The following is a 24,836-nucleotide window of genomic DNA, read 5'->3' on the forward strand; positions in this document are numbered from 1 at the left end:
TGCATAATCAGCTTGACAATCCAATTGACATTACTCTCAACTGTAGACGAGAGCGAGGATACGCTTGTATTTAAGTGGCTAGTGCCGGAACAATTCTACATTTTGTGGTATTAGGTTAAGGAACAGATACACTTGTAAATTACCCTGAATTACTGCAGACTTCAATCTCCAAAGCAGGACAACAGCCTAGAGTATATTATCACAACATGGCACCAAGATTGGTAGTATTAAAAACTCGCAAAAATAAAGTTACGCATCGAACTTGTAGCAATTACGAAATCTTAATACTCCAAATCCCATGCCAAGGAAACAAGTACAGCAAAACTCATCGTGAGAGCTATCAAGAAATAGGCCGGGTTAGGAGTATAATACAGTTCTAATCTAAACCTTATATTCTACCGATTTAAAAGGAGAATCCGTCAAGTGCCTCTTTTGATTACCTGAGGTTATTCCACTAACTCCTAGCTAACCTTAATAAACTCCCACGCAACACCTCTCTCCCCGCGCTCAGCAACCATGAGCTCCATACCCTCCTCTCCACCAACCCTCATGCCCCGAAACCCAAAGTTATACATAACAAGTAGCTCGTGGCGTGCATCCGGGCCAGGCCTTGTCGAGAAATATTCCCACAGTGAATGATGCTTCACATCCGCGACGAACTTCCAGTTATTCCAGCTATTATTATGCATTATGTATGTGTCTGAGTGAATGTTTCGGAATCCAAGCCAGCCGCTCGCAGCTTCGATTACCCGCCAGTGGCAATTTGTGTCGGTGAATTCGAGGGTGTGAAGGCATAGTTTGCTGTTTTTGAGGGTGACAACGAGGTTGGTTTGGGGGTGTCGGATTATAAAGGTTTCGTTAGCGAGTGGCGGAGATAGGCGTAGGCTGGTAGACTGGCTATCGTGGTCTTCCTGAGGGATTGTCGTGTGGGTTGGGGTAAAGCAGTATTCAGTATCTGAATCTGACATATTGTAAACCTAGTGTACAGTGCAAGAATATGTGATGATTTTGAGATTAATAGATGATGGACAGTGCTACGGAGATAGCCGCTTAAGGGGGGTACTAACACTAGTGGACTTGCAGGGTTAGGTGGGCTATATATGGCCATTTAGCTGCTGCGGCGAAAGGCAAATCATTTTAACATCCCTTGCCTGAAGATTCCCTTCCATTAACAGCGTGTAAGGAGGCGGGATTACCAATATGCCGAATACTCCCCGCATCATGCCGCCACATGTCTTCCAGGTGCATTGACTATTTTCGTTATCCAGGTTTCGAAAATAATTCATTTATGACTACAGTAAGTAAAAATTCTTCACTTGTTTGTTGAAAATTAACAGAATTTTAAGCAGAGGTTACGCGACGGTTTTCTGTAGATGAGATGACATTGTTTCATTTCGCACCTACGTGTAAGTCGTTGAAAGATAACCTAGATAATTGGTGCAATTGCTGAAAACCCCCAGGATATAGTGAATAGCTGTGTCTTCCATATTTGTGCTTTGCCAACTTCGTGATAAGACTTTTTTGCACAGAGTAGCCACAAATGAATTATTTTTGAAACCTGAAACTATGAGCTTTGTCTAAGGTACCGAGTACGTAGCGTATTGTATGACGACAAGCTCAACTGGCTTGCTATAATGTCCAGCGCTTTTTTTTTCGGCCGTCTCTAGCTTCGCTGTTGTGGAGCCAAGTTTTTAAATTGAGAATCCCAAGAATCGGCCTGGTCCACGGGCCAAAATTGGTAGCGAAATTCCTGAGCAATGGTCACTGTTAGATGTACCAACTCAATATGTGAAACACGATTGGTTCCGAGTTTGCCCTTCAATATGGGCTCTTCAATTGCCTGATAATTGGTCTCTCCAAATGGGTTGAATCTCTCGGGAGGCGGTGGTGTAGGGACTGTGACAGTGCCTTCTTCTAGAGCGATGTGATAAGCGAAAAGCGCGGAGGCGCCTTGCATGTATATGCTTCATTTTTTTGATTGCGACTTCGATTCTGAATGACCATAATTCATCAACGGTCCCATTGCTGTGGTCAATGTTTGCATTTGATGTTGATCTGCCCATGCCTGTGTTGTTGCACGAGGAATGCCGCTCCATATAACCTGGTTGTTCCGTGACCAATTCGCGTGAAATTGGTCGCAGATTTTGGTAGTTTCCCTTAGTGTGGGATACTTCTGAAAATATTCAATATCTTGTGGCGAACACATGTCAAGCGTTTGATATTTACATGGGCCTAATAATCTACCTGGTGGCAAAATCAGCATCAGTGTTAATCCGAGGGATATTTTGGATGCAGCAAGGGTTAAAAAGGGATGTGGCAACCACTCCCTCACCTCTAGTTCTTCTTCGCACATCTTACACACTACGGTATCTTCAGGCCTTTCCGCAGCTAACTATTCAGGCTTTTCAGCGCACACAATAATTCACCATGCCCATTGAACCAGCTGGGATTGAAACGAGTGTTGTGGACTCGGGGTCTCTCTTACAGTCAGTCATAGATGAGATCATCCAACTTCCAACGAACGTTCCATCACTTTTTATGGATTTGGAAGGGATACAGCTTGGCCGGCATGGTTCATTATCTATCATGTCGCTTTATTTGGCCCCCAAGAAGCGGGTATACCTCATCGATATTCATAAACTAGGAACTGAAGCAATTTCTACCGTCAACAGCAAGGGGAAATCTCTCAAATTCATACTGGAATCTTCAGTCATTTTGAAAGTACTATTTGATGTTCGACATGATTCGGATGCATTGTTCAGCCACTACGGGATTGCCCTTGACGGTATCAGGGATATTCAACTAATGGAAATCGGAACAAGAAAGGGCCCGAAAGATTTCCTAGCTGGGCTAAGCAAATGCGTTGAGAAAGACAGTACGATTTCTGCAGCGGAGAAACAGGCATGGGAGCTTACCAAAAGCACTACTCGACGACTCTTTGATCCTGCTTTTGGAGGACGATATGATATATTCAATGAGCGTCCTATTCAGCCAATGATTGTGAAATACTGCGCAGGAGATGTCACGCTATTGCCAGATCTTTTTAATGCATATAATGCTAAGTTATGTCAACCTGGCAATAAATTTTGGGAACTTCATGTTTTGGAAGCTACTCAAGAGCGGATCAAGCTTTCACAAAGCCCAAGTTTTGATGGGACATCGAATACCAATGCCCGCGGAACCTGGGACAAAGAGTCTCTCGAAGAAGCCCTTAATCAATGGAATGATGATATTCTGGATAATGCATTTGAGGATGATATCCTGGATGAAATGCTTTGGGCGGATGTTTTCGATGGACCTGAGGAATTTGATGATTGGGAGGATGATGGTCCGACCAGCTGCAGGGATATCATCAACAATTGCGACTACGATTACTACTATTCAGACTAGGACTCAGTAAGCCAATGTTAATCACGAGAAAAATCAAAGCTGAGGCGATTCGTTTTCGGCATAGCCGGGAGTGTAACTCATAGTCTCGATACGAAAAGTGCGGCTGATAAATCTAATATTAGCGTTCCCGTATGTTAGCTGTAAACCATCGACCAGGTTGCATGAAGGCTGCAGCTAACAGGCCGAGAAGAATTACTAGTAGCTGCATGAATAATGCACTTCTCCACCACCAGTACTGTCGCGCCCGAAATGTCCTTTAGTTATTGATTTGCACAGAGATTTTTCCCAAACCCTAATTACATAACAACGCTAAGCCTTATCTAGATAGTTCCAAATACACTAACTTGTATGAGACTCGTAATGCTGTCTGTAAAAAATTGTACGGTACATACAGAGATGTCTAGAAGGTTCGATCTATTGCAAACATATCAAACACCATGGCAGTGTAAATTTGGCAACTTGTCAACTTCTCGTCGTTCTGTATTTCGCAGGGCTATCCAGATAACCAGGACCACTGACTCTAGTTGCAGAGTCAATTCCTGTTTATCATTGAGGTTCGAGTTGTCAATCTCATGATTGGATATCAGATATGGAAGAGGCTAACCGCTGATGGCAAGGCTTCCAGTACATTAGGTTTCGGACAATGGTGGATAGCCAATTCTATGATATCTCGCAATCCCCATCAGTCGACCCATGGGTCGTCGCCCCCACTCCGGGTTATTATGGAGATTTACACGTATATTCCCCTAGTCCTTCCCCGCATCCTCTCTCGCAGGTACAGCAACCTCTCGGGTTTCTCCAGTCAGGTGAAAGGGAGGAGGGAGCCGAGCATGTTTGCTATACGATTGCATGGAAGCTCCATGTCAATGATAAGAAAGCAGGCAGCCGCACTGCAAAGGATCTGACTGTAGCTCCCAGTCAATACTGGGAGGAAAAACTCAAAGCCGCCCTTGAGGAAATGTTACAAACCAAGAGCAAGACGGACCACCGCTTTCGATTTGAAGGGGCAGACATTGTCGTATCGGTGAATGATCGAACGCAGACTAACTTTGAGGATTTTGCCAGTTCCACTAACATTGATTGGCTGCCAGTTGAGGCCCAACTGTGTAAATGGGGCCACTTGCCCCGTATTGGGAAAACACTTACGGTTAATCTCGTCTTTAAATATAGACGGGAACGTGATGTTAAACGTGTGACCAAATCTAAAAAGGGCGAGAAAAGAAACCGTGTGTCAACAACGAACATAATGCTTGCGGAATGTGATGAAGATATTACTGCAGAAGAAGAGAGAACTGGACGACCTTCGACCTGGAACCGTGTGTACGGGCTTATGAAATGTAACACCACGTCATGTCAGTTGAATTCTGATTGGTGCTGGGAGAACCCCAAAGACGGAAAATATTATAAACTCAGGCAACCGCATCTGGAGCAACTCTGTGATTACGTCGATGATGAGAACAGACTAGAGAGTCACAGCGATGTTCCTGAATCTCTCCGTCGGTCCCTGATTCTAGAAAGCCAGAGGAAATCTAAAAAGGCCACCATGCCGACAAGCGAGATGCCCTATCAGCATCCAGTGAACATCAATCTCGTGCCAGCACAAGCGACGCATTCTATGGACGCTTCCCTGCCACCTACCCCTTCATTTTCCTTTCCAGAAATTCCTGGAGATCGAGTGACGGCAGTGGAGAAATTCTTTGAATGGCTGGAATCACAGTACACCAATGAGTCGTACAAAGCTGATTTTCGGAGGGCTCGAGATGTGATCCTAGAAACTCGTATGGATCTTGAACTAATCCTCAAGGATCCAAAACCCGATAGATTTACGAATAAAGGGATACCTGAAGGAACTGCGCTTCGGGTGATTTGTGAAATCCCCAAATGGGCTGAATATCTGAAACGAATCTCGCCCTCTAGGGGGATTTCGAATGATATTGACCAATGAACTTATCTCAGTGTGGCTGGGTGCAGGTCAGTAAGTTGTGATGGAGATCACTACTAGTACCGTTTCGGAGTATGCTCGCTAATATCGTGCTGAAGAAACTCGTTTTTAGACTATCATTTTTCCTTATATGTTCTACATTAGCCAATATCCTAATCAAAATACAACCACATCCTTTGTTCTTTTTTTTTTAAAAAAAAATAAATTATATTGTTACAATACTTTGTCCTTACAATTTAGCTGTCAGTCAGCCAGCCCTGGTCGAGAAAACCTTTTACCTAGCTCGATACGAGTATCGAATTACCAATCTTCTTCAAGTATCTTGAACATGTCATCTGTTGCATTGGCCTCCTCGGCTTCATCATCAGTGTCGCTCCAGTCAAGTTCATCATCGAAGGATGTGCTAAGCCCATCTTCAAATGATGAGTGTCCAGATGAGATCTCTGGATCGGGGGAAATATCCACACCTTCGCTTGTTAGCTGCATTATCAACCTTTTGGAGTATCATACCCGGGAGCTCATTCAAGAGGTCAGATAAATCGAATGTTCCTCCACGTAGAGGAGCGATTGAGGCCCTTTCATCATGTTCTCTGAATGCAGGTATAATTATTTCTTCAAACCAGTAATCATTCTTGGAGAGGTCACCCCAGTCCCAGTGTCCGACAATCTCATCGTCTGTAATCTCCCACAAGCAGAGATAATGGTCCTCGAAATACGAAATGCGTCCATACGGGTTCGGTACATCGTAATAATCCATTTCGTTCATCATATCGAGAACTGGAAGACCTTTTGCTATTCGAGCATTCGGATTGACAACGGTGATAGTTTGCGTTCCTCTACGCCCTTCTCGGTAATTGGCGAGGCTTTGAAGAGCTATTTTGGATACCGTGAAAGAGATGAACGGTGTAGGCGTCCAGTCACCATGATCGGCATGTGTGGTCAAAGACTGCACTCGAGTGTCGATAGTGTCTAGACGCTGACGCGGGGCTCTCGATTGCATGCGATTTCCCTGATCTGGCTGGCTTCCTGACATCAAGTCCCATGTTCTTAAAAAAGGCCTTTCAAAGACCGGAAACCGGTTAATACTCCATGGATGCTGGTCCTCTTCTATGGCCAGGAAGGGATTAGATAAAGAACGTAAAAGACTCAAAACTACTTCGCGATCGACGGTGGACATGGGGGACATTATTGTATAGCGAAGTCGAACGTTGCAGTCGCCTGGTTACTACAGAACGAGTACATCAGTTATCGATGACGTACTTGGTTATATTTATTGTGTAGACCGGATTAACGATGGTCCATATGTAAAGTAAATAGGTTCATTAAAAAACACTAGACCAAATGAGGCTAGTATTAATAATACACAACGTGGGTGTTCCCGCGATTGCAGTCCGTCTGTGTGTCCTCTCGGTCCGTTATGAGAAGGAACTTGCATGCAAGTGATGGCGCGCGAAACTTGAAAATCCCACAGCTGGAACTGACTACATTGCAGACTACCTATGCCGCTAATTGCAGCAAACAATCCTTCACGGCGCACTGGGCCATTATATGCTCTCAACCACCATGATGGCGGAATCCACAGAACTTCTTGACCTCCCAACCGAAATCCATCAACTCATCGCTCAGTACCTTGATTTTCCCAGCCTTATGCAACTGAGAATGATATGCCAATATTTCCACGAATTGATCCCCCGGCTCAGTGTCAATCAGATGCTGGAAGTGGAGGTCTCAGCTTTTGGCATACGGAAAGACCTGTATACATGTCGAGATTGTCTGCGCCTACGTCCACGGGCCAAATTTGCGGACAATATGGTAAGAAAAAAGAAAGCAAGGTCTGCTATTGATGCAGGGAAACGGTTCTGCGTGGATTGCGGCATAAATCCTCGCGAAGGCACTACCCGATATACCCGTGGCTCTCTCATCATCATACAAGGAGAACAATATGTGATTTGCCAATCTTGCGGTGCCTTCGGTGATGCGGCGGTAGACGGAGACAGCGGAATGCCTGAATGTAAACGATGTCGGCTATTCTCCAGAGCTATCGAACAGCGTACCGAGGAAAACAGGGCGCGACAGGAAAGGGCTAGGCTGCGAGATGAACAAAGAATGAGAAGAGCCAGAAGACGTGAATTGTGGGGTTCAGATTACGAGTATAGTGAGGATGATATACCCCAAAGTCCCACCTGGAGTGAGATTCAGATGGGTATGATCCAGTCTGAAGCAGATACCTACATGAACAGCCCCAAACCTGGATCCGACTGAATTCCTCTATGAGATTTTGCTGAGATGTTTTGTGAATGGCTTGAGGTTGAGGAGCGGACATAAAAGCCGTTCTTGCTGAATACCCGAATTAAGCAGTTGAGGTCTTGAAGCAAGTCGCTGAGGAAAATGATAAACTCTACAACAAAAAAAAAAGTCCCTGACTCCCAAATCAAATTTTTGGAAGGAAGTAAATACTATTTGCACGGGACAAGTAGGTTCAACGTTAAGAAAATCTATTGCGATTGCTTGGAGTAGGATGGGGTATCAAAGTGGTCAACTCTATCTCGAGCATGACGTCTATTTGATTGTCGATATAAAAACCGGTTTTACAGTGAAAAGACTTGGAAGTCAGTACTCTAAGAAAACTTGACGTAACACTAGACATACCAATATCATATAAAAGAAAACAGACGATTTTACATTACAATACTCGTAGTTCTCTCAGGAATGCCATGTAACCGTGATCCCTGAGTGTTGAAAGTGGCCTTCAGCGCTCTCTTTTCTTTCGCCAACTGCAAGAACGGATCTCTGGAGGAAATGACGAAATCCTTGTTCAGGATTTTCCTCGAACACTGGCCAAGCCTTCTTGATATAACCCTTTAGCTCAGCAAAGAATTCTTTAATAGGATTAAAATCAGGTGAATAAGGTGGCAAAAACAGTAGTTTAACACTGGTATCAGAACATAACTGTTTAACTCTGTCTGAGTGATAAAATGATGTATTATCTATAATGAGAATGGATTTTGGAGCCGGATATCTTCTGTAGTATTGAAGAAGCCGTTTAATAAAGTTTTTAAAAATAACAGTATCGGTAGATCTTTGAAAAATATTAGATATAATAATACTATCCTGAGTGTAAGTTAGTAATATCTAATATCTCTAGCTTCAATAAAATTTTGATATCTGAACCGGTGCTATGCTAAGTGGAGACCAGCTATTCTGTTTATCTCCTACCTGTTTATCACACCTGGTTTCGTCGACAAAAACTAACTGATATGAAAAATACTGGGACAGTTTATGCTGGTAGAATGCTTGTAATTGAGGGTTCTGTTCTTTTGCTTTGTATCGTACTTTCTTATTTGTCCAGCCTGCTTGAGAAAGGGCTCGTTTAACACTGCTCGAGGAAGGCAGTGGAATGTCAAACTCATTTTGTAGATAGATAGCCATTTCTTCCACATAGAGCGTGGGGTTTTTAGCAAGATGATTGCAAAGGTCAGTAATCATCAGAGGAGTGATACTTGGTGGTCGACCAGCACGGACTAGATCAGGTTTAGCACAGCCAAACAATTGCAATTTCTTACAAATATTCGAAACGGACACGTCAGAACATTTCGCAGCCAGTGCTATCTCTCGTATGGTAAATTTCCCACTACGTATCATATGAACAATCTTTGTACGACGCCATGGCTTCATATGTCGTGCCATTTTGTTGTGAGTTGGCGGAAATAGGCTGCCTCAATTTAGTAGCATCGTAAGTCACTTGGAGAAATAAGGTGTATTTTATCTATTTTTAGTTTTGTAATAATACAGTTTACTCGAATACATCTTTCTGTTTATGTTATAGGTTTCAGTACGGGAACAGAAAAATTAAGTATTATACTAACTATATACAGCTAGTGTTTCTTGGCATTAGGGTTTAGGAACAAAGATCTCTGTGCAAAACCATAAAGGACATTCCGGGCGCGACAGTACTCTGCAATCGAGAGTTCTAGCTGGCTTGCGTATACAGAGCTTGCCCAAAGATCAGTATCTTGATGTTGAATCGAGGATACACCATGCTTCCAACCTGCCAGTTTGACAGGTAGGAGGCACGCCTAGACACGTGTTCAGGTGTGGGAGTAGAATCTTCTAGAAATGGTTTATTGTTTACCTGTATTATAGAATAAAATGTGTAACAATACCGTCAAGCGTAACTTTCGGATTAACATTATTACTGACCTAAGCCATATATATACTAGCGTGTCTCTGATCCCGTCTATAGTGTAGAGTAATGTTTATTTGATTGCCAAGCTGATTACGCAACTTATTGTACTGTAAAGGTAATCTCTAATATACTGTAGCATACTTGAAATTACATAGAAGGGACTATCCTAGCACCGAAAATTTCCCCAAGGTCCTATTTGAGCCTCACTTTCGTTGTTTTTGGTTTTTGAATTTTGGTTCTTTGTTTTTTTTCGTGTTGTTTCACTTTGGTAAAAATTGCAGGTATTTTGCTCAGTGATTCCGTCACGGTGACTTCAAACTTATAACCTTGGAGGGTCTTGCCGGTAATCTCTCCGGCTTCAATCAGGGCATAGATCAGATCTTCTTTACTTGGGCCATCTTTTAGTCTTTTCGACCTGTAGAGAGGCGGATAGCTTTCACCAGACCGAAGCTGCATTATTTGAGACTGTTAATGTATGATATTTGATCACTATGTTAATGAAATTCTTTAGCCTTGAGGATCCTTTATATAAGTGAACATTGAATCAGAATAATTTTATTGATTATAAAAGTAGCCCTACAGTCATAAAACATAGGCCCTGCAGAATTTTATCAATTTTAATTTATGATACAGTCAGTTTTGAAACTGCCTTAACTTTTTAACACTTTTTAACACTATCTTTGTCCTATTTTGCCCCATTTCTGTGGTATTGCTGCCTTGGGCTAGTGAATGTATGGTTGGTTTGATGTCTATCACCACTATAAATGTATACCTGCTAACTATTTCTGAAATAGTCTAAGGCAGAAACTTCTTTTACTGGGGCACAATTGAACAAAGAGAGTGTAAAAAGGTGAAACCGGTGTCGAATTTACCTGTCAGAAAGTAAAACTATTGACGGGTCGCGTTTGGGCTATATTATACCTCACAATAACTTAGTGCTTGAACATTTGAACAATGACCAATCCCCGCAGCCATACACTAGCCAATCATGTTCAAGAATACCCTCCACATCACACAGCAGGGTGCCACGCCAATGCCGCGTCGTCGACCATAGGTCTGCTTAGAAATCTTCAAGGAGAATTTGAAGACAACTAAATAAACCGAATCGAAGGTGTAGTACTACAGTACAGTAGGTTGCATAATCAGCTTGACAATCTAATAAACATTACTCTAAACTATAGACGGGAGCAAGGCTACGCTAGTGTATAAGTAGCTAGTGCCGGAACAATTCTGCATTCTGTAATTTTGCTTTGTAGTATTAGATGGTTATGGAACAGATACGCTTGTAAATTACCTGTATTACTATCTAGAACTTTATGACTCATCACAATCCGGAGTTCAATCTCCAAAGCGAGACAACATGAGACCGTTCTAGAGTACATTATCATAACATGGCACCAAGACTTGCACTATCAGAAATTCAACTCATCTGTGATATGTTGAGTAGCAATGGGGTCACAATACCAGAGATTGCCAGCGCTGTTAAATGTAGCCGACAATCAGTTTATTACATACAATCAAACCTGGAACAATTTGGTAGCGCCAGGGCCCCGCTGGTTCGGGCTGGTCGACCACGTATCATCACGCCCGTGGTGTTGGAAGCCCTTTGTGATTACCTCATCGAAAAGCCTACTTTATATTTACATGAGATGGCTATCTTCCTATGGGATGAGTTCAACATATGTGTGACAACAAGCAGCATCAGCAAGGCCCTTACCTCGATTGGTTGGTCGAAGAAGACAGCACGAAATAAGGCGAAGGAGCGCAATCAGGACTTGCGAGATGAATATAGATATTATATCTCTGATTTTCAACTTGATCAGCTGGTCTTTGTGGATGAATCTGGATGTGATAAACGTGTAGGGTTTAGACGAACCGGCTGGTCCCCTCTCGGTTTAACACCCTTGCAGATATGCAAATTCCATCGTGAACAACGTCATCAAATTTTGCCTGCTTACGCCCAAGATGGTATAGTGTTCTCTAAAATCTTCCAGGGGTCCACGGATGCTGCTATATTCGAAGATTTCATCAAGCAACTACTTCAACATTGTGGAAAATGGCCGGAACCAAAATCAGTTCTCATCATGGATAACGCATCTTTTCATCGCTCGGATCGAATAGAGGATATATGTGCGATCGCAGGTGTTAAGCTGGTATATTTACCACCATACTCACCAGACTTAAATCCAATTGAAGAGTTCTTCGCTGAACTTAAAGCATTTATCAAGCGGAATTGGAAAGTCTTTGAAGAGGACCCCGATCAAGATTTCAGTGGCTTCTTAGAATGGTGTGTAGATACAGTCGGTGCGCGAGAAGATAGCGCGAAAGGTCATTTCCGGCACGCTGGTCTAATACTAGATGAGACGTGAGTTAGGTGTTGGTTCATTAATCATATAATCATGTACCATGAGAGACCTTGCATGCAACTATTATATGTCGTCTCTTTCATGGCCTGAGCAATTTTTTTACATTATGTCATTATGGAGCACGTTAGTTATGCCTGAAATCGGCTTTATCTTCAGTTATAAAAAGAGTTGAATATGTTACGTAGTAGTACTGCATCTGAAACTAGGAACCTACTTTTGATCATTGAGTACACTCATGAAGTTCGATCGAAAGACCGAAGAAATGATTGACCCTGCCTTGAAATAGCAAGCAGTCCGGACAGATTTTATGATTGGGTGCGCTTATGAAAATGGCTGCCCGACTCAACTTGTGTTTTCGTGTCATTTTTGATATGCGGTTGAGGCGGCTCTGGACAGTTTTATCATGTTCACATAGTCGTATCTGATGTTCTCGAGCCCTAATCGCCTTCACACCAGACCTGTTTTCGAGGGGAGCACATTTTTTATTCAGGCTTTTAATTTTTTCCTTTAGCCGTTCAACCAATTCCGCATCGTACTCCTCTCCAAGTAGTCGATCATCTTTATCAAAAAGCTCGTTTTCCAATTCCCTTTTTTCTTGTTCAAGGCGAAAGAGACGGTTGGGGTCGGGCTGCATTGCCACCATATCTACAATTTCAGATTCTAGACGCGCTATTTCCGTATCAAAGCGCGGATCCAGAGTTGTATCTTCTGGTAGAAAAACATGCCGGTCAAGGAAATAAGCGATCAACTGTTTCTCGGCGTGGGATGATTGAAACTTTCCTGGTATTCCTTGGTCGTTGATAGAATCAGCAGACAAGTTATGGCCAACAATCGCTGCTAGTTCCAACACTCTTCCCGTCCAGTCCCTGCCGCTCACTCTTGTTGAAGGCCACTCCGAATGACTCCATCCGCTCATTGCCGCTATAGTTGGAAAAGGGCTGCCCCTTTCTAGTACGGCTATTGTTTTTCTGCGAGTCGATATGGGATACTCTCTAATTGGACCACAATGAATGATTGAGTGGCCATCAGGAGATCTACTGAAGGAATGATATGTCCTTTCCAGCAAATGTGGTTGGAGGTCAGTTCTCATTTGTGAGTTTCCCCCAAGTATCCGTGCAATCTCCCGCCGGTCAGTATCTCGACTAATAACATCTTCCTTGTAAACGGGTTCAGTGGATGGATCACCCCACATTCCACCTGCTTTGATATGTCTCTCTTTCTGGTTTCGTCGGGTTGGCTGGGCAAGGTCAAGGGCTCTCTGATTCTTGACGTCATGCAAGTATCGATTAGCACCTCGAGAGAGGAGTATCTTTACTGTCTCCAATCTACCCCAAAGGGCTGCCTCCATGAGCGCAGTTCTTTCGTCTTTATTCGTGGCGTTAATTTCAGCGCCATGATCGAGAAGAAGAGAAACCATGGATGAGTTCTTCTCTTGTGAAGCCATGGTCAGACACGTATCTCCGTTGCGATTGTGCCCGCGAAGAAAGATCAATTTATCAGATGCTTCGTCTAGGTATTTCTTCACTTCGGATATGTGGCCACTGACACAATCTGATATGGCAAAGATAATGCGACGCTCTTCCCAGGTTTCTTCACCATTGAGTTGAATGGTGATTGTCTCTGTAGAATCGTCAAAAGAACTCTCGTACGTTTGAGACCCGTTTGATGTGTCCGATATGTTCATATTAGAAAATTCGCCCAGCAAAGACATCTCTTCCTCAGACTCGTCATTTAAATATTGAATAGTGCGGGTATTGACAAAACGCGCTTTGACTTTATCGATCTCGTACGCAACAGGAAAATTAAGTCGATATGGAGGTCGTGAAAAACCACAGTGTGGTATACGTGTCACGCTTTCGTATGTAAGTGTCGCGTTTTCGCGTTCCACGAAACCATGACGGTGGAGTTCTTCGCAGTAGGGGCAGCTGATACAAACATCCGTATCAGTCCACCAAACAACGTCGGCCGAAGGGAAGGTTTCCATGCCGGATATTCCCTTTGCTAGTTTCGGATATTGTTCGTATTTTCTTTCCTGGATACTCTAGTAAATTTTGAATCAACTGAGAATGCGGCAAATCAGTGACGATCGGGGTGGAGGGAATATTTTCCTTGATAATAGATGATGTCACTTAATGAGGTTAAAGCTATCCGGTGACCTAGTCGCGGCAAGTGAGTTAATCCGAAACCCGAAAATGGAGCTAGACCATCCGTCTCCAACAACAATACATTCTTAACACTAAGACTGAACGCACTTGAAAACAGAGCACTTAGAAATTGGTGGTACACTATCTTGCAAAACTGGCGTCCACATCAAAAGCTGTATTTACAATTCCTAAACCCTAATGCCAAGACAAGCTAAACCCCTTTTGATATTTCTCCGAGATTGTTTGATACGAGGATCGTAAGTTAGCGGTATCATAAATACAATTACCGAAACTTTCGTTGTTAGGTGTTTTAATGATGCGAAAGATTTTAAACACGTGGCTTCTGGACACGTGTATCCTGCAATCTACCCCAGATTCTCCGGCAGAGATCCTCCCGGAAGATCTGTGGATCATCCTCGTAAGGCAAGCCTCATGGGACGTAACCTCGACGCGTCGACCTTACAACTAATCCATGACATGATATTAAGTAATGACCTGACTACCTCCAAGATTGCCGAGGCTGCTGAGTGCAGTGAGCGTACGATTAGAAGAATACGCTTTAACCTGCGTCTGTTCGGTAACGTGAAAGCACCTCTAAACCCAGGCGGCCGGCCACGAAGTCTTCCGCCAGTTATGGTGAAAGCAGTATGCGATTATTTAGTCGAAAAGCCTCATTTATATCTTGATGAGGTGGCTCTTCGTTTATATGAAGATTTTGGTAAAGAAGTCACGGAGTGCAGTATTAGCCGTGCGCTTAAACGCGAAGGTTGGTCAAAGAAGAAATCGAAGCAACAAGCACGAGAGCGTAATTCCGACTTACGTGATGACTACTTTCACACAATCTCAAATTATTACTCTTATCAGCTCCTCTTCGTTGATGAAACGGGCTGTGACAAGCGGATAGGAATAAGAAGGACAGCATGGTCTCCACTTGGTACTAGCCCAGTTCAGATTACCAAGTTCCATCGTGATAAGCGGTATCATATCCTTCCAGCATACTCCCAGGATGGCATACTTTTCTATCAGATCTTCCAAGGATCAACCGATGCTTCACTCTTTGAGGATTTTATTGAAAAGCTTCTTCATCACTGCAACCCATACCCTGGCCCCAACTCTGTTATTGTCATGGATAACGCATCTTTTCATCACTCTGAGAAAATTAAGCAACTATGCTCACAGGCCAGAGTTCACTTAGTGTACTTACCAGAGAGCAAAGCGCTGAGGGACATTTCCGGAATGCTGGTTTGAGAATCGAACGGCGTTGACAGACGAAGTATACTTGCATGCCATCCATTTTCGTGACACTGTATTACATTCTTACAGCCACATACGAAAACATCATGAGACAATATCTTTTCATATAATCAGACTAGGCAGGATAAATGGAGTTGTCAACATACAAGGGAAAGTGGAGTTCAAAGGTAAAAATGGGTACAGTACAGAGACATTCGAAACCTCCTTCATGAAAAACACACTCCTTGATTATTTTGCCCCACTGCCAAGACTGCCTACTTGGGTTCAGTATTTTTCAGAGTTCTACAAGATATGTTTTGTTCTGTTTATAACCTGTTTTAAAACACTAAACTACTATAGGCTAGTCTACCTAATGAATATGGGGTGTAATTTCAAAAATATGGCAAACAAGTATTTACCAACACGTTTATATTATAAAGAGTATTATACTAACTATTTTGGGTATAGTTTAAAATTCATTTTGTAGAAGTGGGGCAAATTTGAATAAGGGACTATGTTCAAGCATGAAGCATGTTTTGGGTTTTGCACTTTATTTTGAACGACTTCGAAACCTCCTTCATTTTTCCACAACTTTCTCTTTTAATTTTGCCCCACAGCCAATATCATCTAACTGTATTTGGTTAGGTTGCGGTTTTTCATGTTTGTAAGTAGTTTGAAATATTTACCTAATTACGATACCTTACACCTCTTGTCCCGGTTATGTCGGAGGGTTTTACTGACCCCACAGTGACGTGAAAACTCGGAATGTAACCAGCCTCGTTATCCCGTCTTATTTCTACTACTCCATTCATATGCACATGTCATCTAACAAGTTGTTTAACTATTACCCTTCCTTCTAGTTTCGAGATGAAACAAAAATGATCACGGAACATAGCACTATGGCCTGCCAGGTGTTTGAACCCTTATCAATCTTTATGCAACAAAAATTTCAACAGCTAACTAAAAGCATAAGGTCAAGAAAACAAAGAAAGATGCAAGAAACATCATAATGATTGACTGGTTGCACTTTCGAACTCTCTCCTTCTTGGTCGAACCTTCTCTACATAGAATTTGATGTCTCGCGCATACTGTTCTATCAAGCCTTTTTTAATATTATGGCCATCATAAACCGCTGGGCCCTTCCTATACAGCAAGTCAAGATCAAGGCCTTGTTCCAAAGCGATAGCGCCGCAACGTTGAAAGCCGTCTCTCCAAGAGTCACTTCTCGCTTGAGATATCTGCCATTCTGTATAGTCAATGACAGCGTCATCCCTGCATCCCTGCACATTCAAACAATCTGTTGAGTTGGATCTTGTTGGTGTTGCAGAGGTTGATGCTTCTCCTGCTGCCATTTGATGAGCAGCTGACGAAGATGGTGTGGGTAAAACATTAGTGATACTAATCGGGGGATAGGACGCAGCTCGATGGTGAGAATTTTTGGATTGGTTTTGCCGTTGCTCTGCCGCGGCCATTATCTCTTGGCGGATAAAGTCAGGTACGTCTTCATGACTCGATATTTTGCCACGTTGCTCCACATATCGAACCATGATTTCCAGATGGCGGGGTCCAAGTTTGTAATGCATCTTATCTTTTGGATCACGCCAGCAATGTGGACCCAAACGACATGGGGGCCCTGGACACCGCATTAGGTCATATACCCTCTCCCAGGCAGAAGGCCGACCCAACGAATTTTCCTCGGCACGTATGTGCGCGGCACGGTCCGCTTGCAAATGCTGACTTGCCGACGAGCCTCCCCTTTTATTGACTCGCCCTCGATGATTGGTTGATAACTGATTATTACTGCCATTGTAGTTGACAGTGATCTGGACCCGCAGTTGCATGCCCGCATACAACTCTGCCCATTCGATTAATTGGCTCTCTACAACGTGCCAGTCAATCTTGAGTTTCGGAAATTGTCTGATCAACTTTATTTTGTTTCTATAACCACGCTCATCCACCAAAACCATGAGATTTGTGTTCACGATTTGCAGCATTTTATCCGGAAAGTTATCGGCCAAAAGTTTGTCGATCTTTGGTTTGAGATATGACTCCCAGAATTCTCTTGGTTTCATCTCTGAATCCTCTGTTTCGTGTAGCACCGGACGCTTGTTCAAGGTGGCTTTCCACTCGACTGCATAATGGACAGCAAAGTTATCCGACTGGAGGAGTGGAGGGACAGAGAATTGCGACTGTGACTCGGCTTGAAGGGAGCTATGATGATCAGTGAATGAGGTATTCGACGCAGCTGAACTGAGAAAGCCAGGTGTTGGTGCCTGCCACACCGGGGTGCTCGCTTCAGTCTGCCACTGACTGAAGTTATTCCAGTCCTCTTGGAGATCATACGATGTTTCGCGGGAATCGAAGGCATTCTGGGTCATTTTGGATCATCCTAGTAATCAAAAGCATCTTGTCAGCTCGAGCCAGTGTAACAAAAAGAAGGGTGGCCGTGGTATCTCTTGATCGAGCCTCGAAAAAACACTTGCCAGATCGAATCACCAGCTGGAGACTCCCAGGTGCTCTGGACCACACGGCGCTCCAAAAAGACCACTAGATTGCTAGCGATATCTCATGGCCCATCAAACAGAAAGTCAAGCATGCGTATAGACAGAAGTGCTAGCTGTTACCAGGTCATTTCGGCCTTCTCTGAATCAAGTCTGCCAAGCGAAAGGGTCGACGCTAGTCCAGGTCTGTCAACCTCATTGGCTAGGAATGTTCTGGCAAAAGCCACCTGATCACGTGATTATGACGTCGTGAGTCAACTCCCGAGCCATCTCTACATTCACGAGCGAAATTTCAGTATACCGTACCAGGTCATTAATCTATCAATGCCACGGAAACGCGTCTCCAAGCTATGTTAAGAACTGCATGAGACTTTTTAGCCTCAAAGCTAATTCGGCGGGGTACGCCATGCGAACTTTATACTTTAGTGTGGTAAACGGGTGCTGCGGGGAAAAACCATCTTCTAGCCTATCTTAGATATGGTTCTATGACTTAACGAGACCAACCAAGATAGTCTACCATGTGATTCGCTTCTGATCTGCATAAATAAATTGAAACTTAGACGCTAGGACTGCTTTTTCTTAACAACCTATTCTACGCCTGAGATGATGAGCTCTCAACGGCTGGAGTATCTTCAACCTCGATTCCCGCGTGTCTGAAATGGCCCTCTGCGCTCTGCATCTTGGAACCAACCATATGAACACACCAGTCTAGAAAGGTATCGAAACCTTGGCGTGGATCGTTCTCATATATACTCCATTGCTTTTTGATAAAAGCCTTCAGCTCCGCGAACATCTCCTCAATCGGATTGAGATCTGGAGAGTAAGGCGGCAAATATTCCAACTTCACCCCTGCTTCTGAACACAGCTGTTGGAGCCGAGCTGTCCGATGGAACGATGCATTATCCATTACTAGGACAGACTTTGGATCTGGGTATTTATTGCAGTGTTGCAAAAGCTGCTTCACAAAGTCTTCAAAGGCTGCAGCATCAGTAGACCCTTGATACACACGTGCAAAAATGATTCCATCTTGAGCATACGCGGGTAAAATCTGATACCTTTGCTCTCTTCGAAATTGAGAAATCTGGACTGGCGTCACGCCAATCGGAGACCAGGCGGTGCGTCGGAACCCAACTCGTCTATCGCACCCCGATTCGTCAATGTACACGAGATGATATGAACGATACTCCGATAAGCGATGGAGGTAATAATCTCGCAAATCGGCGTTTCGTTCCTTCGCTACTTGGCGAGATACTTTTCTAGACCAACCAGCTCTAGCCAAAGCCCGTTGAACGCTGGATTCTGTGACGACAATGCCTAGTACATCGTATAGGTATACCACCATCTCATCAATATATAACCCTGGTTTGTCCAATAACTTGTCGCAGAGCAATTCTAGCATGGCTGGTGTTATCGAAGGCGGTCGACCTCCACGATTCGCAGGGGCTCTGGTTGTGCCGTAGCGTCGCAGGTTTGACCTGATGTTGAAAACGGATCGCTCGCTACATTTAGCTGCTTTTACAATTTCGGGGTTCTTTATCCCACCTTGGATCATGCCATGGATCATGTCGTGCTGCCAATCGGCCAGATGGGGGGCCATGCCTGCAAGTTGATGATCGTGGGGCTGCGGCGTCCCTTGCAGATAAGTTCATGGGGAATCTCATGTCAGGCGTTATCAGTGTAACTCGCGGGTGGATATCCACGTGACGAGCCATGCCGTATTAGGAATACTCCAAGGTTCAGGCCACGTTTCCAGTTGACCAAGAAACATGGCTCACCCGTAGATCCACTAAGCCAAATACAGGAGGGAGCGGATCAGCAATGCTTATCTGTAGATTGAGGTTCCAGAGTTTTCACGTGACGTTCGTCTCTTTGTGAAGGGGGATGTTGACGTGTTTGTATCCTACCCAATCAATCCCTACAACCTGTAATGCCCCGCTTTGCCCATTCCGACTTCCATCAAAACGTGAGCTGATGAGTTACCAGATCATTATAACTGCACAGCTTTTTGCTATGTGAAAAGACAATATTCAGTGATATGTCCATTCCATACTGGTACTCCCAAATCTGAAACGAATAAATCATGCAGTGATGCCTCCACGGTCCCGCGAGGAATTCGAAATTGCGATAATCTGTGCCCTACCTGTGGAAGCCGATGCGGTGGAAGCGTTATTCGATGAATACTATGATATTCGTACATACGGCAAGCAAGAAGGGGATGACAACACGTATACCACAGGAAGGATCAACAGCCACCATGTCGTGCTGGCCGTTATGCCAGGGATGGGAAATCGGAGTTCTGCCAGCGTTGCCCGAAGCTTGCGAATGAGTTTTACACGGATCAAACTTGCTCTAGTGGTTGGAATCTGCGGCGGGGCACCATATTCAACAGATAAGAGGGAGATCATCCTAGGTGATGTGATCATCAGCGACAGTGTCATCGAATACGATTTTGGCCGACAATATCCTGATGGATTTGTACGGAAAAGTGGTGTTAAAGAGACACTTGGACAGCCTAATCAAGAGATCCGATCTTTCCTAAACGGTTTACGGACTTCCCGGAGACAAGCTCATGTACAACAGCAAATCGCTCGTTATCTCGAAGACATCCAAGGACGCGATGATGAGAGACACTGGAGTTATCCCGGTGTCCCGCAAGATATACTGTTTCCCGCCACTTATCGCCATAGGCATTATGAGCCAGGCCCTGGTGTGGAATGCGCCTGCTTTGACTGCCATTCTAGCCAAGACCCTGTGTGTGAGCTAGCGTTAAAGAGTGACTGTCAACGACTTGGTTGCGCGGGGCAGTCAATTCGGCGACATCGGCTTGACACAGATATACCAGAGGCCTTTATTCACATAGGTACAATCGCTTCGGCGAACACAGTGATGCGATCAGGCGAGCATCGCGAAAGACTGACCAAAGATGAGGGCATCATTGGATTTGAGATGGAAGGCGCTGGAGTATGGGACAATCTACCTTGTATTATCATAAAGGGTGTCTGCGACTATGCAGACAGCCATAAGAATAAGGCATGGCAGCACTATGCTACAGTAATGGCAGCATGTTGTGCTAAGGCTTGCTTGACGTACTGGGTAGCAGGTCTTCCGCAACAGCGACGTAAGTTTATCTCTGCTCATTGAAGAACCGTCTATAGTTACTATTTGTAACTTTATTTGCCGACGCTGATTAGTTTTTCATTTTTCGCAGAAACATCAAGTCATCCTAAGCCATCTTCAACGGTCCCCTTTGAGAGAGATGAAGTGTTTGTTGGTCGAGAAGATACTATTATGAGTGTTAATCAGGCTGTTGAAGAAAGAATTGGGCGGACCTCAAGGCGTGCCGCGCTCGTTGGCCTAGGAGGGGTAGGGTGAGTAACGTACGAGAGGATGATATACAATAACTGATTATGTCTCAGAAAATCTCAAATAGCGATCGAGTATACGTACCGTGTTCGAGAATCGACGCCTAGCACATGGATATTTTGGGTTCACGCTAGTAATATGACGAGATTTGAGCAAGGGTACCGAGATATTGCAACCGTAGCAAAGATTCCTAGATGCGATGATCCAAAATCTGACATCCTCCACCTGGTCTATATATGGCTATGTGATGAGAAGAACGGCCGTTGGTTAATGGTTCTGGACAATGCTGACGATATTGATACCTTTTTCAACATCTCCAATGAGCACGTACCGCTAGTGGATTATTTGCCTCGTGTTTCACACGGATCGATTTTGATTACATCACGAAACCAGACGGTAGCACGGAATATAGTGGAGCCTTCCGGTCAGGTGATACGAGTGGAGCCAATGAACACGCATGATGCCACTACCCTATTGCGAACCCGCATCGATGTTAAAAAGCCAGATGAAGAGAAGGCTCGAATGCTAGTACAGACACTTGAATGTATTCCATTAGCGGTTACACAAGCTGGTGCCTACATTTCAAATCGCTCATCTCGAATGGACGTATCGACTTACTTGGACCTTTTTCAGCGAAGTGAATCTAACCAAGAGCGTCTTCTAAATTATGACGATGCTCATGATCTCCGACGAGATCGGAGTATCCGACATCCGGTCATCACTACATGGCAGATCTCATTTGATCAGATCCGCCATATATCTCCGAAAACTACAGACCTACTGGCATTGATGAGTATGTTTGACCGACAAGGAATTCCAGAAAAATTAATTAGCAAAGGGATGGATCAATTACAATTCGAGGATGTAATGGCTCCATTGATGAGCTTTTCTCTCGTCCAGGTCGAGATTGGAGGAAGTTTTTTCGAGTTACACCGACTTATACAATTATCCACTCGACAGTGGCTAAAAAAACAAGGACTGTTTCATCAATGGGCAAGACGAAGTCTGCGAGTGATGGAGATCGTGTTTCCAAGTGGAGATTATGAAACGTCAGCGTCTTGTCATATGCTCCTTCCACATGTGAAAGAGTTGATCCGTTGCACTGAGGAATTACACAATGACAAGGAATTGAATGTGCCGAGAATATCTAATCGATGTGGCTGGTATTTGTACCTTATGGGAAAATATGAGGAGGCCGAAGCCATGCATCGACGAGCACTTACCGGCAGAGAGACAGTGCTAGGCACTGAACATCCTGATACACTGACCAGTGTTAATAATCTGGGCTTGGTGCTTGATCACCAGGGGAAATATAAAGAGGCTGAGGCCATGCATCAACAAGCACTTATTGGTAGAAAGAAAGTGCTAGGCGCCAAACATCCTGATACACTGACCAGTGTTAATAATCTGGGCTTGGTGCTTGATAGCCAGGGGAAATATAAAGAGGCTAAGGCTGTGCATCAACAAGCACTTACTGGTAGAGAGAAAGTGCTAGGCACTGAACATCCTGATACACTGGCCAGTGTTAATAATCTGGGCTTGGTGCTTGATCACCAGGGGAAATATAAAGAGGCTGAGGCCATGCATCAACAAGCACTTACTGGTAGAGAGAAAGTGTTAGGCGCTGAACATCCTGATACACTGACCTGTGTTAATAATCTGGGCATGGTCCTTGATCACCAGGGGAAATATGAGGAGGCTGAAGCCATGTATCGACGAGCACTTACTGGCAGAGAGAAAGTGTTAGGCGCTGAACATCCTGATACACTGACCAGTGTTCATAATCTGGGCTTGGTGCTTGATCACCAGGGGAAATATGAGGAGGCTGAAGCCATGTATCGACGAGCACTTACTGGCAGTGAGAAAGTGTTAGGCGCTGAACATCCTGATACACTGACCAGTGTTAATAATCTGGGCTTGATACTTGATTACCAGGGGAAATATAAAGAGGCTGAAGCCATGCATCGACGAGATCTTACTGGCAGTGAGAAAGTGCTAGGCGCCGAACATCCTGATACACTGACCAGTGTTAATAATCTGGGCGTGGTGCTTCATTACCAGGAGAAATATGAGGAGGCTGAAGCCATGTATCGACGAGCACTTACTGGCAGTGAGAAAGTGTTAGGTGCTGAACATCCTGATACACTGACTGGTGTCAGTAATCTAGGCTCAGTGCTTGAAATCCAAGGGAAATATAAAGAGGCAGAAGTTCTGTATCGACGAGCATTGGCTGGCAGAGAGAAAGTGCTAGGCGCTGAACATCCTGATACACTGACCAGTGTTAATAATCTGGGCTCGGTGCTTGAAAATTTGAGGCTTGGGCACTAGAGTATGTGAAGGACTGGTCATAAAATAGACATATGGTGTCTACTGCGAGAAACTAAGCTTAGAGAAGAGAATTATAATACAGAGAGTAATTGAAGCTATTTGTTGTGCGTGCAACCACAGGAGTTACCTGACTTCCAAGCTCAGGCAGTAACCCTAGTCTCCAGCTGAACCGTTCAAATTAGGCTAGTTTTATTGCTGTCCGTACGTGCAAATCCTGAAGAGTCATACCAATGTAGTAAACTGGTCATCCTTTTATCATATGTTGAGGAAACTTGTTATCCCACAAGTTTACAAGAGTTTACATTTCACCTTGTTACTAATTTTTCCACTATTTTTCCCAGCATGTACTTGGATTAATGGGCCAAACTAATAGTACATATTGCTATTTACTTCAACTAATTATTAGACAGAGGAAAAGAAAGCAAAAATAAAAAGATCTGTCCACGGAGAGATTGTCGAACATTTGCGCACTGCTAATGAACATATCGGGTTAATGTCGGACCGACAACTTCTGGGATTGTAAAGAGTATGTACCAAACATACACTAGTAAGAAGTAAAATACAAGGACTTCCACTAGCTTATAACTAGTGTATCCACAGTGGAGCAAAATTAAACAAAGAGAGTGTAAAACAATGAAGGAGGTTTCGAATGTCTCTGTACTGTATATCTAATGTACAGTTACAGTATGTAGCCAGCAGCCAAGACAGATTCCTCCAAAACTCCAGGTTTGTGGGCCCAAGTCCTACCAGGCCCTTCTTTTAAAAAGATATTTGAAAGTAGTTACACCATGAATGAAGCATCATTAGATCAACTTCAGAAAAGTAACTCGACCTGAAGCATGTCCCATGAAAGCTCCAGGAGAAGATGAAATCCCGACGCTAGTGTGGAAACAAATTTGGCCATACCTCAGCGAGGAGATCTTTCAGATCTTCACGGCATCAATCAACCTTGGACATTACCCTCGACAGTGGAAAAGAGCGAGAATCGTGGTTCTCCGGAAGCCGAACAAACCGGACTATGCCATCCCGGAAGCGTACCGTCCAATCTCACTCCTGAACACACTCGGCAAGATCCTGGAAGCAGTTATCGCAAAACGCCTCTCTTACTATGCAGAGACCTATAATCTGTTACCGAACACTCAATTTGGGGGTAGACCAGGACGAAACACTGAACAGGCACTACTAATACTATCTAACGCAATCGACAAGGCGTGGCTCCGATCTAAGGTACTAACGCTGGTTGCGTTTGACCTCAAAGGAGCCTTCAACGGGGTCAATGGAGGGGTTCTCGACAACCAACTCATAGCAAAAGGGATTCCGTCCGTCCTCCAAGCCTGGGTCGTCAGTTTCATGGAAGATAGGACCGCCAGTATTACCTTTGAT

General features: G+C 44.0%; 9 protein-coding genes across 9 annotated transcripts; 4 read left to right on the top strand and 5 right to left on the bottom strand.

The window, feature by feature from the left end:
* Positions 1–461: 461 nt before the first annotated feature.
* Positions 462–968, bottom strand: TRUGW13939_09699 (uncharacterized protein; the record flags this gene model as incomplete). Its single annotated transcript, XM_035492819.1, has 1 exon — positions 462–968. The coding sequence occupies one exon, from the start codon at positions 966–968 to the stop codon at positions 462–464; it is 507 nt and encodes a 168-aa protein (XP_035348712.1).
* Positions 969–1,663: 695 nt separating this feature from the next.
* TRUGW13939_09700 (uncharacterized protein) lies at positions 1,664–1,957 on the bottom strand (the record flags this gene model as incomplete). Its single annotated transcript, XM_035492820.1, has 1 exon — positions 1,664–1,957. The coding sequence occupies one exon, from the start codon at positions 1,955–1,957 to the stop codon at positions 1,664–1,666; it is 294 nt and encodes a 97-aa protein (XP_035348713.1).
* Positions 1,958–2,427: 470 nt separating this feature from the next.
* TRUGW13939_09701 (uncharacterized protein) lies at positions 2,428–3,390 on the top strand (the record flags this gene model as incomplete). The annotated part of the gene is made up of 1 exon (XM_035492821.1): positions 2,428–3,390. One exon carries the CDS (start codon positions 2,428–2,430, stop codon positions 3,388–3,390), a length of 963 nt encoding a protein of 320 aa, XP_035348714.1.
* A 643-nt stretch (positions 3,391–4,033) lies between these two features.
* On the top strand, positions 4,034–5,335 carry TRUGW13939_09702 (uncharacterized protein; the record flags this gene model as incomplete). The annotated part of the gene is made up of 1 exon (XM_035492822.1): positions 4,034–5,335. One exon carries the CDS (start codon positions 4,034–4,036, stop codon positions 5,333–5,335), a length of 1,302 nt encoding a protein of 433 aa, XP_035348715.1.
* Positions 5,336–5,632: 297 nt separating this feature from the next.
* On the bottom strand, positions 5,633–6,518 carry TRUGW13939_09703 (uncharacterized protein; the record flags this gene model as incomplete). Its single annotated transcript, XM_035492823.1, has 2 exons — positions 5,633–5,799; positions 5,843–6,518. The coding sequence occupies 2 exons, from the start codon at positions 6,516–6,518 to the stop codon at positions 5,633–5,635; spliced, it is 843 nt and encodes a 280-aa protein (XP_035348716.1).
* A 377-nt stretch (positions 6,519–6,895) lies between these two features.
* Positions 6,896–7,594, top strand: TRUGW13939_09704 (uncharacterized protein; the record flags this gene model as incomplete). Its single annotated transcript, XM_035492824.1, has 1 exon — positions 6,896–7,594. One exon carries the CDS (start codon positions 6,896–6,898, stop codon positions 7,592–7,594), a length of 699 nt encoding a protein of 232 aa, XP_035348717.1.
* A 4,510-nt stretch (positions 7,595–12,104) lies between these two features.
* On the bottom strand, positions 12,105–13,868 carry TRUGW13939_09705 (uncharacterized protein; the record flags this gene model as incomplete). The annotated part of the gene is made up of 1 exon (XM_035492825.1): positions 12,105–13,868. The coding sequence occupies one exon, from the start codon at positions 13,866–13,868 to the stop codon at positions 12,105–12,107; it is 1,764 nt and encodes a 587-aa protein (XP_035348718.1).
* A 2,611-nt stretch (positions 13,869–16,479) lies between these two features.
* TRUGW13939_09706 (uncharacterized protein) lies at positions 16,480–17,639 on the bottom strand (the record flags this gene model as incomplete). The annotated part of the gene is made up of 2 exons (XM_035492826.1): positions 16,480–16,507; positions 17,113–17,639. The coding sequence occupies 2 exons, from the start codon at positions 17,637–17,639 to the stop codon at positions 16,480–16,482; spliced, it is 555 nt and encodes a 184-aa protein (XP_035348719.1).
* Positions 17,640–19,850: 2,211 nt separating this feature from the next.
* Positions 19,851–23,453, top strand: TRUGW13939_09707 (uncharacterized protein; the record flags this gene model as incomplete). Its single annotated transcript, XM_035492827.1, has 3 exons — positions 19,851–20,880; positions 20,971–21,130; positions 21,179–23,453. The coding sequence occupies 3 exons, from the start codon at positions 19,851–19,853 to the stop codon at positions 23,451–23,453; spliced, it is 3,465 nt and encodes a 1,154-aa protein (XP_035348720.1).
* Between the last annotated feature and the right edge of the window lie 1,383 nt (positions 23,454–24,836).

The sequence above is a fragment of the Talaromyces rugulosus genome, chromosome V (genome assembly GCF_013368755.1).
Source record: "Talaromyces rugulosus chromosome V, complete sequence".
Taxonomy (NCBI): Eukaryota; Fungi; Ascomycota; class Eurotiomycetes; order Eurotiales; family Trichocomaceae; genus Talaromyces; species Talaromyces rugulosus.